The sequence below is a fragment of the Elephas maximus genome, chromosome 10 (assembly GCF_024166365.1).
Source record: "Elephas maximus indicus isolate mEleMax1 chromosome 10, mEleMax1 primary haplotype, whole genome shotgun sequence".
Classification (NCBI taxonomy): domain Eukaryota; kingdom Metazoa; phylum Chordata; class Mammalia; order Proboscidea; family Elephantidae; genus Elephas; species Elephas maximus.
The window spans coordinates 63,202,103-63,216,606 of record NC_064828.1 but is presented as its reverse complement, the minus strand read 5'-3'; the positions used below and the strand labels follow the sequence as shown (position 1 = coordinate 63,216,606).

The 14,504-nt window shown below is 43.4% G+C and overlaps 1 protein-coding gene across 1 annotated transcript in view; it reads left to right on the top strand.

Moving 5' to 3' along the window:
- The first annotated feature begins 5,263 nt into the window (after window positions 1-5,263).
- The window catches only part of PYGL (glycogen phosphorylase L), a 51,172-nt gene continuing 41,931 nt past the window's right edge, over window positions 5,264-14,504 (top strand). Inside the window, exons 1-2 of the mRNA XM_049897931.1 lie at window positions 5,264-5,718; window positions 11,665-11,766. Coding sequence (XP_049753888.1) covers window positions 5,476-5,718; window positions 11,665-11,766 — 345 coding nt within the window. The 5' untranslated portion in view covers window positions 5,264-5,475. The remainder of the gene's footprint in view (window positions 5,719-11,664; window positions 11,767-14,504) is intronic.

Sequence of the window (14,504 nt, the reverse complement as noted above, 5' to 3'; positions counted from 1 at the left end):
GGTGAATAGGACAGAGAATGTTAACCTCACTTCGCAGAAGTTGAAATTCAGGTAGTAAATGATTCTCCAAGTCTCAGGATATCCTACATGGCCTGACAAGTCAAACTGCTGTATCAATGAGCAAATCAAATATGACAGGATCTGAAAGTGCCAAGAACAACGGCTTGCTTCAAGACAAGCCAAATATACTCAGGTAATGAGGAATGGTCACTGTCGGAGCCAATTATACAGATAGCAATGTGGTCATCCTCACTGTCTCAGATACTACAGCCACTGAATAGTATAATAAAGCCAGGCTCTCAGTCATCTTTCTAAATACTTTAAACAGCAGAGCCTTACGGAGTAACCTTGGTTGACACATGCATTAAATATACTGAGTGAAATGTATTTATATTCACTCACTGAGCACAAAGCTCAGCTCCTCTCTTACCCTGTCCCTCTCCAGTGTACATATTTGTGGGGCCTCTTTGGTCCTGGCATTTCCCCAGATTTTAGCACTGATTTTAGAAGTTGGTCAAAAGGACAGAGAACAGCACAAGCAAACCGAGTGAACAGGGTAAACAGGTCTGCTGAGGAGCAGTCAGAGCTTAAGTTTACTTAATAGATCTGAAAACCTATTTCAGAGGGGAAACAATACGCATCGATGCACAAATCTGAAAACCTTTTCAACCACTTGGAGCCTTGGTAGAGCAGTCATTAAGAGTCCAGTTGCTAACCAAAAGGTCGGCAGTTCAAATCCACCAAGCCGCTCCTTGGAAACCCTATGGGGCAGTTCTACTCTGTCTTACGGGGTTGCTGTGAGTTGGAATCAACTCAAGGCAATGGATTTTCAACCACTTACTTGTTAAGTGACCTTGAGCAAATTACTTAACTTCTTTAAGCCTTGGTTTCCCCATCTGTAAAATTAGAAGAAAAATATAACTTGCCTCACAGAGCTGGTAAGAGGATTAAATAAGGTAATTAATGCACATTAAGAGCCTAGCCAAGGGGCTCTGGCGTCACAACAGTTAAACACACGGCTGCTAATCAAAACGCTGGTGGTTTGTGGTTTGAACCCACCAGCAGCTCCATGGGAGAAAGACATTGCGATCTGCTCCCGTAAAGATTACAGCCTAGAAAACTCTGTGGGTCAGTTCTACTCTGTCATACCAGGTCACATAGAAAATCAACTTCATGGCACCTGACAACAAGAGCCTAGCCAGAGCCTTTGGAAAATTCTAGTTGTAGTGTTGATGAATCTCAAAGTGGTATCCCAATGCAACAGGCCCTACTTTGAAATAAACCAGTGCCTGTTGCTATCAAGTTGATTCTGATGCATGGCAACCCCATGTATGTCAGAGTAGAACTGCACTCCATAGGGTTTTCAATGGCTGACTTTTTGGAAGTAGATCAGGTCTTTCTTCCAAGGCAACTCTGCGTGGACTGGAAGCTCCAACCTTTTGGTTAGCAGCTGAGCATGTTAAATGTTTGCACCACCTAGGGACTCCCTAATTGACCATGGCAAATCTTTGCTGTACTTGTACAGAGGTCATGCCACCCAGGGGGTACTCCCACCCAAGACTAAGCAAAGCAGGGATACTGAAGCAGGCCTGTTTCTTAGAGACATGGGAACTCCTCTATTGGCTCCACAACTACTCAGGGTCCTTGTCAGATCTAAACTCAGGTTGCACAGCAGTGTCTGGGACGCTGCCTCGAAACCTCCCCTCCCTTTCTCCCTCACTCAGCGTCAGACTTGAATCATAGTCTGACAGCTCTCCCAAGTTAACCTGCTTCTTCCCCCATTTCCTTTCCTAAAGACATTTGCCCTAACAAAATTCTTGCTTAATCCTCTCTTGACATCTACACCTCTGAAGACCCAGGATAACATGCTTTCTCATGGTTCTTTTCTGACAGCAGACAACTTATACTTGTCCTGTGAGGTCTGGACAGAGTTTGCTCAGCTATCCACACATGCCATTTTATAGGAACATCCACAGTGAGGCCATAGATGAGAAATGGGAATAACACAAGTCACTGTGGCCAAGGCTGGCATAATCGGATGGAAGCAATTTGAATCTGGGCTTTTTCAGAAAACCAGTTTTTGGTGTTTCTGACTAGGCGAAAAAAAAAAAACAGTTTTTTTTCAAGGTATTAAGATAATAATCAAATAACTTCTCTAAGCCTCAGTGACCTAGGTTAATACAGGACCAGCTTGTTAGACTTGGAAAGGACCTGGGAGACCATCAAGCTCTGTGTTTCCCAAACTTCAGTTATGCCCATACCACACTTCATAATTTTTGCCCTACTCATGCACCACCTGAACTGTATTTACTTTTCTGTAAACAAATCCACCCAACCAAAAACCTGTTGCCATCAAGTCAATTCCAACTCACAGTAACCCTATAGGACAGAGTTAAACTGCCCATAGGGTTTCCAAAGCTGTAATCTTTACGGAAGCAGACTGCCACATCTCTCTTCCATGGAGAGGCTGGTGGGTTCCAACCACAGACCTTTCAGTTATCATGAATGCTTAACCACCGCACCACCAGGGCTCCTTAAACAAATTCACTGTAATGTAAAATTTAAAACACAAAGTTTACATCAGGGTGTTAATTTGAAAAGTATCGTTTATCATAAATAGAAACAATGTTACTAAATTCTAGTTAGATGCTGAAACCTGAATAAGGTGCTGAATCTGGGCCTGCTTTCTGTTAAAAGTATAGATTTACGTTAAAGCATGTTAGCTAACACTAAAGACTTTCCAAAAAGACTAAACCAGAAGTGAAAAGGGAATAACTGTCCCACGATGTGATTTATTACTGTTTAAGATTGGGTCTATGCAGTATCCCTAAAATATCTGGTACCATTATGTTCTCTGAAAACACGGGGTTGGATGATCCCCTCCCACATTCTATAGTTTAAACATTCTGTAATTCAAAGTTTTTCTCTTTAAAAGATATTCAGCCTCAGGGGTGCAGGCACACTAACTGGATACTGAATCAAGTAAATAGTGTGTTTGTCAGATCATCAGTATCCTGGGTTTCCAACAAGAATTTAGTAACCTAACCGGGCAAGAGGAGGGGCTGGCAGGATTCACCTATTTGAAACCATCTTAAACAAAATTAAAGGAGTCCTGTTGGCACAATATGATATGAATTAATTAATTTCATCATATAGTGCCAACAGGACTCCTTTAGTTTTGTTTAATTCAGTTGCAAATAGAGACTTGACGGCAACGGGTTTGGTTTTTTGGTTTTGTTGGCACAATGGTTAGGCATTTGGCCGCTCCCGTAAAGATAGCAGGGTAACTATGAGTAGGAAAAGGAGCCCTGGTGGCTCAGCAGTTAAGCACTTGGCGCTTCAAACCCACCAGCCATTTCAAGGAAGAGAGATGAGGCAGCCTGCTTCCATAAAGATTACAGCCTTGGAAACCCTATAGGACAGTTCTACTCTGTCTTACAGGGTCACTGAGTTGGAATCCACTCAACGGTAACAGGTTTGGTGTTTTGAGTTTTATGAGTCAGAATCAACTCAGTAGCACACAAAAACTAAGAAAAAAAGTGAGTTTCCTTTTGGTGTCTTCCATCTCCTTTTCTTCTGCACCCCCTGGTTCCTCACTCTCCATCCAAGTGTCCAGGCATTATTTTGCCTTTGGTCCTCAGAGATCTCTTTGGGAGTAAGAACTACTTAGCCCCAGCTTTCCCTCACCCCACTCCTCCACTCTACTCTCTCATCCAACTGTTTAAGCTGGTTGAACGATTTCACACCAAAGCATGAACAGCCTATAACTGGCCTAATGCTGTGACCATCTTAGAGTTTTGGAAGTTGATATACAAACATATTTTTTATGATGTAATTTATCAAAGAACCTTTTCTTTCAGCCTTCCCTCAAAGTTCACCACACAGGCCCCTTTATTTTTAAGATAAATCATTTTGATGTGGACTCGACTCCCATTATTAATTCAGGGTATTTCTGACATCTGCCATCCTCATTTCTCCTATCAATACTTTCCCATGCAGGTCATCTTTATTGCATAGGGCCCAACTCAGTCTTAGCCCTGCTCCCCAGAGGCCTACGTCTAAACCCCTGAAGCTGGGATGACATGGGGTCTGGATGTTTTACCAAACCTGAGCTTGTCACTTTGGTTTTTATGGTGAGGGCTACCTTTGGCCTGATCCAAATACCCTGCCCTCAACCCTCAGTGCATCAATTTGAAAGTAATCAGCTTTGGTTTATTTTTCAAAGTAAATTACATTAACATAGGTTGTATTGCTTAAGGTTTTTCTAACTTAACTCTGGCAACGGGCTATTTCTAAAATAAGAGACTAGTACGTATTGAAGAAGTCTCTGACATACTAAAACACCGTATGTTTGCATTTGCCAAGGTTTAATAAAAATAAATATACAAATAAATACCTCCAAAGCTGGAGGTGAATGGTGCAAAGATTAGCCCGTACTGCAGATTAACACAGAGCCGTTTTTTTTCTGTAAACAAGGCAACCGGCTCCATGAGCAATCCCTTCATTTTCCACACACATATCCTCTTCTCTCCCGCCCCCCGTAATTCAAAGAAGAAGCCTAATATTAAAAAAAACACGTAATCAGCCCGAAGCTGCAACTAGCAAGGTCCCTGATTCTCATTAACCGATAGGTGGCAGAGCGCTCTGCACATGTCGCTGTAGACAGGACAGCAGTGGTCTAGAGCCAAGAAACCGGAATCTCTGAGTTTCGGGAAAACAACCGTGGCGCTTTGGGCTTGCTTTCTGAAGCCTGGGATCCAAGATGGGGCGAAGCCAAGGACTGAGAAGGGGGAGGCGAGGGCGAGACAACTGAAGTAAAAGCGTCCCCACCCTCCAAGATCCTTTCCAACGCTATGGTGGAATCCATCCCGGGGGAGAAATAACAACAATAATAAGGGCACAGGAAATAAACATCTGTAAAACAAAAGTTTGCCAACAACATGCTTTCACACACAGACCATGTCCTTGAACCTGAAGAAGGGAGAAGACTGTGGCAGGACACAAGCTGCCCTCCTGGATTCTGCAGATGCGGAGGGGAGCCTCCGAGTGGCTACGTGACCTCTGGAACATCCCACCTCAGGCTGCCAAGAGGGCTCAAACCAGGGTGCTTAGCCAACAGCCTCTCCTCACCCCCACTCCATCCCGGCGCGTCGGATACGCAGAGCTCTCGGGCAGGGGTCCAGGGAGCGCTCGCTGTGCTGCCCACCCTTACCCCCACCCTCCACGCCCCTCAGAAGCGGGGGAGCGTCCAGGCGCCTTCTTCCGGCCAGCGTGCGAAGGCCGTGGGGAAGGGCGGCGCCACGCCGAGGGGCGGGCCCCAAACTTTCCTCCGTCCCAAAAGCAGCCGAGGAGCCGCGAGCCCGGCGCCGCCTTTCCCTCCTTGCCGAACGCCTCCGACCCTAAGTCCGGCTCGCTGCGCTGCCCACCGCCCCGGCCCTGGTCCCCACCGCCCCGGGCCTGGTCCGCACCGCCGCCATGGCGAAGCCCCTGACCGACCAGGAAAAGCGCCGGCAGATCAGCATCCGCGGCATCGTGGGCGTGGAGAACGTGGCCGAGTTGAAGAAGGGTTTCAACCGGCACCTGCACTTCACGCTGGTCAAGGACCGGAACGTGGCCACCCCCCGCGACTACTTCTTCGCGCTGGCGCACACGGTGCGCGACCACCTGGTGGGGCGCTGGATCCGCACGCAGCAGCACTATTACGAAAAGTGCCCCAAGGTACCGGGCAGGGCGGGGTCTCCTCGCTGGCCCTAGTGGAGCCGCCCCTTCCCCGGGCCGGACATCCCTGACAGTGTCTATGACTCGAACCCGGAGCGGGGGTGGCAGGGCAGCCAGGCCAGAGGAATCCCACCATGTCCCCTCCCCACCCCCTTCGTGTCCGGCTGGGCCAGAGCCCAGTATCTGGGGTGCATTCTTGCTCCACCACCGGGGACAGCCACCCTGAGTCTCTATGAGACGTGTTTGGATTATCGGTGAGCAGCCTGGGGGACAAATTCCCCACCCCGCCGACACCCCACTCACATCCTCGTGGTGCTGCCCGCCAGCACCCCAGCCCACCCACTGCCCTGGCAGACCTGGACACCTTCTAATGAGCAAAGGCAAAGGCCTCCTCGCCTGTCCATTTCTTTTCCCCAAAATCTTAGAGCATGTGCTCTCAGTATTTAATGAAGAGGTAAAGGTCAGTCAGTGGTGGTAGATGAGGTTGTGTCTCCTGCAGACTTGTTTCTTCTCTGAGCTTTTAGTTGTGACCAGGGTCACAGTAGATTGTCCTGGATGGAATGGGAGAAGAATGTGGAGAACTCAAATCCTTACTTAAAAAAAAAATGCCAGACAAACTGGAACAGTAGAAAACAGGGGACTCCCTGTGACTATCACCCTGAGATACTCTTTAAACCTAGAACCCAGGCTATCCCCTGAGATCACCTTTAATCTAAATAGGAGAGTGGCACACAAAATAAAAAATATTACCCATAAGATGGGTCCCTTCTTAAAAACCATCAGTATGAGACCAACAGGTCAACAATTACTCAGAAGCAAAGATAAGAAGATAAGGAGGCAGGGAAACTAGAGTACTGGAAAAGGAACAAACAGAACAGAGAATGTCAACACGTGATAAATGTAACTAATGTCACGAACAATTTGTGTGGAAATTGTCAAATGGGAACCTAACTTGCTGTGTAAAGTTTCAACAAAAACTCAATAAAATATTACTTAAAAAAAAGGAGAGAGAGAGAGGGTAACGGGGCGCCTCCTATCCTGTATGCCAGGCATCGTTCTAGACCTTGAGCAAAATAAACAAAAGCCATGCCTTCTCAGAGCTTAAAATTTAGGGAAGAGAAATGAATACAAAGTTTGCAGATGGTAATAAGAGCTAAGGGTTTAAAAAAAAAGGCAGAAAAGAAGAATTGAAGGGTGCCTCCTTGCCCATAGAGACTTTAGTGGGTTAGATTGAGAGCGCTAGTGGAGTCCCTGGCTTCTCAAAGTGATCTCGTGAGTGTGGTGGAGCCCACAAAGCTGTGCTCCTCTTCTTGACTCTGTTTCTGCAAGTAGGGTGTGGTGCTCCTGGACTTCCTTCTTTCCTCTGGGTTGAAAGCCTAGGGCCAGGCAATGCTCTGGGCTCTGAGACCCACCCCTGGAGCTGTTGAGGAGAGCAGTTTACAAATCACCCAGCTCCACTGCCCTGGGCAGGAATGGAGAGTTCCTTTGGGTACTTTTGCCAGCACAGAGAGACATCATTTCTGTCTGACCAATCTGGGAAGGTGGGGATGGGGGAGGGACTGCTGAGGACATTACAGGGAGAGGGACTGTGTGCAGAAACTGAAGGTGAGAGGGCAGCTCTGGCAGCTAGAGCGTGGGTGGGTATGAGTCCATATTGGGAGAAGAAACTGGAAAAGTTGGTTGGAGGCCTATTGTGAAGGGTGAAGGATTGGAATTTACTCTGTAGTCAGAGAGAAATACATAAAAACGTGTATTTGGATTTTTAAAATGTGTAAAAGCATGAGGAAGAAAAGAATGGCCCATAATCCCAATATCCAAAGAACGCCTTTAGGAATTTTGAAAGGAAAGTAAATTATTCCCATAGTAAGAAACTGCAGCTTAAAAAAAAAAAAACCAAACCCACTGCCCTGGAGTCAATTCTGACTCATAGCGACCCTATAGGACAGAACAGGACTGCCCGATATAGTTTCTAAGGAGCACCTGGTGGATTCCAACTGCCAACCTCTTGATAAGCGGCCTTAGCGCTTAACCACTGTGCCAGCAGGGTTTCCCTGCAGCTGTAACAAAGCTTTAAAATGGAAACTCTTCCTCCCCTGGAGGCCTTGGCTTCTACTCAGAGTAATAACTGCTAAGTTATTTATGTATCTGTAGAAAACACTGTATGTACATATATTTACTGAATCTTCTGGGGGCGGGGCAGAGAGAGGGTGGTGGGCTACTAAGCACACACTTAAGTCCGCTCCCTTAAGGTGGAGCATGAGATGATTAGCCGTGTTTTAGAACTACCCTCACCCTCCCCCCACTTCCGTAGCATTTAGCACCATAGAGCACATTCACCTTGTGTGTTTCTCCTCGGCTGGCTTCTCTGACACTTTATCGGTTTTCTTGGTTCCCTGGCTAACTTCTTTCCTGGGCTCTTCTCTTAGCCTTCAGTGCAAGTATAAGCCAGGCATTCTGTTAGTGATGCCCTAGGGATACAACAGTGCAAATGACTCATTCAGCAACCATGAATGTCTACACATGACATACGCTGGTTTAAGCAGTATGGTCCCTGCCCTCATGGAGCATAGAGCAAAGCCTGTAGGTACGTCACCATGCAGATGAATCTCAAGTCTGGATCTTCAGTCTGAATTATTTCTCAGCCTCCACTCCTACATTTCTAAGTGCTTGGTGAACGTACCTAGATCTCCTCTGGTTTCCTCAAACTCAGCGTGTTCAAAACTCAGATCACCATCCCTCCCAATCCTGCCCCGTCTTCCATGTTTCTAATAGCTTTGCCATCTGACAGCCAGACACAAAACTTTAGTCTCACCTTTGACTTCCTCCCGTATTCCACATTCAACAAGTTGCCAAATTTTGTTGATTTCTGTAGGTTCCCTGGAAATTACCCACTTTCCTCCATTCTCATTTCTCTGCCTAGTGGAGGCCCTTGCCACTGGTCTATTGCAGTGACTTCTAGGTCATTACCTTGCTTCCCAGAAGCAGTAAAAGGGCAGGCTGGGGCAAGGCATGACTGGCAACCATATTTTGTTTGGCCAGCAAGACATCATTAAGTATTTCAATATTCAGAGCCTTTGGGCAGGACACGTACCCTCCAGTTCTTCGCTTAGCATTCCTCATTGTCGTGTGTCACCTCTGCTTCACGTTTATTTCGTCTGCCTGGTTCTGACAGCATTTGAGTTTGCAGTTCCATCTCACACTATGCATTATAGTCTGATTAAGCTTCCTAAAGCAACGCATCTTGCCTTCTGCTCCAATAACATTGGCTCCCATTTCCTGTAGGGTTTAAGTCCACAGTCCTTAGTCAGCATTTAAAGCCCTTCTCAGTCCAGCTGAACCAGTGCTTCCCATCTTGTCTCCCATCACCCTCCTGTACCTACCTTGCCTTCTCATTAAACCAATTTGCTACCCTCATCTGTGCCCTGTACCTCCCCACTTCTGGGCCTCTGCTCATCATACGGTGCCCTTTCTTTCCTTCCCTATGTGCTCTCTATGCTCAACTCCTGACTCCTCTGTAAGTCTCAGGTTTGTTGCTGTCTGTTCCATACGTCTCCCCATAAGTACCCTGACCCCCTCTGCTTAATGCTAGAATGCAATAAAAAATATTTTTTAAATATTGGCTATTGTTATGTCTTCTTTTCTATCTTTATAAGCCTTTTGGAAATCTCCATTTTTTGTATAGCGTGCCTAAAACAGTTTAGTAATGTATGCCCATAATTTATAAGGTATATTAGAGATGCTTCAATGTTTTACTCCTGTACCCTGTTGCTGGTTCCAACTCATAGCGACCCTATAGGACAGAGTAGAACTGCCCCATAGGGCTTCCACAAAGTGGCTGGTGGATTCAAACTGCCAACCTTTTGGTGAGCAGCTGAGGTCTTAACCACTGCACCATGAGGGACATGTAATAGATGTTTGGAGACCACAAGCTAAGAGAATAAAAGAAAAAAAAAAAAACCGTCGCCATTGAGTCAATTCCAACTCATAGTGACCCTATAGAAAGAACAAAGTAGAACTGCCCCATTGGATCTCCAAGGAGCACCTGGTGGATTTGAACTGCTGACCTTTTGTTTAGCAGCCATAGCATTTAACCACTCTACCACCAGGGTGTCCAGCTAAGACAATAGGGGAGATCTATTTTTCAAGGTCCTAAATACTGCCAAATATAAGGTACGGTTTCTCAAAAAAAATTATCCCTGAAAAAATGGGGAGTTGCCTTAAATTCAAGTCCTGTCATATAATGAGGTGCTTTCTCAGTTACTTTGAGCAACATTTTTTGAGAAAGACCCATGAACTCGAAATGTCTTAAATCCATGCTAATTTTAAATCACTAAGTGGGAGGCAAAGAAATATAGTCATTATTCCTGGGAGGAGGGTGACATCACAGTTGCAAGTGTTGGATATGTACTGTATTTATAAACATAATATTTATAGATCACTTTAAAGGAAAAAAAAAGCAATACATAGTGGTTACATTGTAGAGATCATGAAAATATCTGTCCTGGTATCATGCAAGTAAGTATTTGTGGCTTGAAATACTGTTTTCTGTGACAGCCCCCATGGCCTCATGAACAACAGCACCAGTGATCAGGGAGAGTGGGGCCATATGCCTGTTTAACCTATATCTGTCCCAGGAAAGTCACCTTTTCCCAACTTGCACAAATGTATGGAATACACTGGTATCCCAAATGACAGCTTTACAGACATTCAAAATGTGGTTTGACTCAAACAACTTAGATAAAAATGGAGGCGATGTGCTCTGGAAAATAGTATTAGATGACCCACTAAGACACAAATGTTGACTATCCATGTGAAGACTTGGAATTCAACTATTTGATGAAATAAGAATGAGAAAGAGTGAAATTTCTAAATTGACATTTTTATGTAATATTTTATTTTAACTTATATGTGTAACTAATAAATATTACAATAGGCATTATATATCAACCATTTTCATATTTTTTATATTTTCAAGTCGGCCAAATGATTTTCATTTTGGCCCTTATTAGGAAATGGAGGAGTCCCTTATATATGAGGTAACTTTATATTAGCACATTTTCAGATTTTTTGTTTTGTGTCTGGTGGTAAAGAAACAAACAGTGAGGAACTGGTGTAGAGAGTAAGATATTGTAAAGGAGGATAAAGAAGTTAGTCACTGATGTATTTTTTTGAAAAACTAGTAAGCTGTGTTTGTGTACAAAAGGTTTTTAGTAGAGCCTGACCTTTGCACCTCTCACTTTCAATTCTGACAGCATTTACTTGGCTTTTACCCCGTCGAAGACAAACCGTTTCTGAGTTGATAGAGGAATTTCCTGTTTCATCAGGAACAAACACTGAAAAACTTTCAGTAATCTTTTTTTGCATTTTTCCTTTTTTTTAGAAGGAACTGTTGCCAGTTCATAGACTCTCTAAAATAATTTTAATTCTAAAATAATCAAATGTAAAACTGTTTGTAGTAATCGGTCAGGGAGGAATATTATCTAACCATGGAGTATACCTTGAAAAGAGTTAATCTTTGTGTTTCTGGGGTAACTGGGGATAGTCATAGCTAACCCACCTGCCCCTTGCCCACAGAGATGTGCTGTGAATATTTTATGAGTGACTAGTAAGCTGTGGCAGTCTGACTTTTGTCTCTCCAAAATAGATGCTTTATTCATGAGGTTCAAAGTGGTGTAACACGTTGAATCTAGCCTTGCATTTTTTCTCCCTGGGGGTAAAAAATACTGAAGTACTTTGCCAAAAATAGGGTACAAGATAGTTTTCCCAAAGCCTGTTATCAGTAATGCTTTTGCTTAGCAGACTGTTGCCCTTCACTTGAACCTATGCTAAAGTAGCCCTTGCCTGTTGTTTCTTATTGGCAACCTAACATACGACCTTGTGTTTTTATGGTGACAAGTAAGGTTGACTTCATAGAGTACACATGACCTCTCTTTTTCTTTATTTCAGAGGGTTTATTACCTCTCTCTGGAGTTTTACATGGGCCGAACATTACAGAACACCATGATCAACCTTGGCCTGCAAAATGCCTGTGATGAGGCCATTTACCAGGTACATTGTTCCCATATTTCTCTTACCCTCTCCCTTGAAATTTTAAGTTCACTTCAGTAACCTTGGGGGTATAGCAAAAAATGTTGAAAAATTGCATCTATAGACATGGCAATTACAAACTAGTAGAAATAGAAACTATTGATGATCTTTGGATTAAGGAAAATAACCAGAAAAAGAAGTTAGAGAACTGGTTATGCATCTTGAAAATTTTATTTTGCAGAGTTTTTAATAGCATTCCCCAGCAAATTATACTTTAGAGGTTAGCATCTGAACAAGTCTTTGGGAGTTACCTGAGTTTCCTTGTACTTGAGTTTATGCCTCTCAAAGCATAACTTTGTGTTCCTATCTACTTTTTAAGAAATGATCAAAGTTTGATTGTTATTCATGTATCAAGGCAATATGTGAAAGTGATAAACTTTAAAAATCCTATTATCATACTTTCTATAACTATTGCTCATGAGATATAAAGTACACTTCGTCCTTAAAGGAGAATCCTGAAGTCTTAAAACTAATATGCCAGTGGTTTTTTGTTTTGTTTCATGAACAGTTTCAACTGTTTCTTCCCTGAGCTTCAGGTATCTCCATACCTAAAACAAATGGGCCTTAAAACCCAGACCCAATGCCGTCGAGTTGGTTCTGACTCATAACGACCCTTACCATTTTTGATGTTGTTGGAAAGAGGAATGCGTATTTGCAAAGAAAAATTCTAAATGAGACAATGTTCAGGCTGCTCCTTTTCCTTGACATGGCTTTGTTCCTTCATGTGGCTAGCTCTTTGTCACTAAGGGCTGGTTTCCTTCATGTGGCTTACAGTCACCAGGTAACAAATTTGAAATTCCCCACAACAGTGAAAAGGAAAGAACACGCTCAGCATTTCTCAAGCTGAAAGAACTGAAGAAAAAATTCAAGCCTCGAGTTGCGATATTGAGGGATTCTACAGGGAAAATATTAAACAACACAGGAAGCATCAAAAGAAGATGGAAGGAATACACAGAGCCCATATACCAAAAAGAATTTATTGATATTCAGCCATTTCAAGAGGTAGTATATGATCAAGAACCAGTGGTACTGAAGGAAGAAGTCCAAGCATAGGCGAAAACAAGGCTCCAGGAATTGATGGAATACCAACTGAGATGTTTCAACAAATGGCTGCAGCACTAGATGTGCTCACTTGTCTATACCAAGAAATTTGGAAGATAGCTGCTTCGCCAACCAACAGGAAGAGATCCATATTTATGCCTATTCCCAAGAAAGGTGATCCACACAAATGCAGAAAGTATCAAACAATATCATTAATAGCACACGCAAGTAAAATTTTGCTGAAGATCATTCCAAAGTGGCTGCAGCAGTATATTGACAGGGAACTGCCAGAAACTCAAGCCAGATTGAGAAGAGGATGCGGAACCAGGGATATCATTGCTGATATCAGGTGGATCCTGGCTGAAAGCAGAGAATACTAGAAAGATGTTTACCTGTGTTTTATTGACTATGCAAAGGCATTCGACAGTGTAGGTCATGACAAATTATGAATAACATTGCAAAGAATGGAAATTCCAGAACATTTAATTGTGCTCATTAGGAACTTGTACGTAAATCGAGAGGCAGTCGTTAGAACAAGGGAATACTGCGTGTTTTAAAGTCAGGAAAGGTGTGCATCAGGGTTGTATCCTTTCACTACACTTATTCAATCTGTATGCTGAGCAAATAATCTGAGAAGCTGGACTATATCAAGAAGAAGGAGGCATCAGGATTGGAAGAAAACTTGTTAACAACCTGCGTTATGCAGATAATACAACCTTGCATGCTGAAAGTGAAGAAGACTTGAAGCACTTACTGATGTGAAGATCAAAGTCCACAGCCTTCAGTATAGATTACCCCTCAAAATAAAGAAAACAAAAATCCTCACAACTGGACCAATAAGCAACATCATGATAAATGGACAAAAGATTGAAGTTGTCAAGGATGTCATTTTACTTGGATTCACAATCAACACCCATGGTAGCAGCAGTGGCAAATCTGCTGCAAAAGACCTCTTTACAGTGTTAAAAATCCAAGGTGTCACTTTAAGGACTAAGGTGTGCCTGACGCAAGACATGATGTTTTCAATCACCTCATATGCACGTGAAAGCTGGACAATAAATAAGGAACATGGAAGAAGAATTGACGCCTTTGAATTGTGGTGTTGGCAAAGAATATTAAATATACCATGGACTGCCAAAAAAAATGAGCAAATATGTCTTAGAAGAAGTACAACCAGAATGCTGCTTAGAAGCAAGGATGGTGAGATTATGTCTCACATACTTTGGACATGTTATCAGGAGGGATCAGTCCCTGAAGAAGGACATCATATTTGGTGAAGTAGAAGATCAGCAAAAAAGAGGAAGACCCTCAGTGAGACAGATTGACACAGTGGCTGCAACAGTGGGCTCAAGCATAACAACGATTGTGATGATACCACAGGACTGGGCAGTGTTTCATTCTGTTATAAATGGGGTGTCTATGAGTCGGAACCTACTCAACAGCACCTAACAACAACAACACAGCAGTAAAAAGAAGTGAAACCGGTTTTGAGCTCTTACAAAATTTAGTTTCAAGATTTGTTTGAGAATGCAACTTTTGGTGTAAGGATACGAATGTAAATAGGTGGCTCCGTGGAAATCAGACCATCAGTCTCTAGCATAATTACAGCTTGTGCGTATGTTTGCAGATGCGTTAATTGTTTTTCCATTTTAAATAAT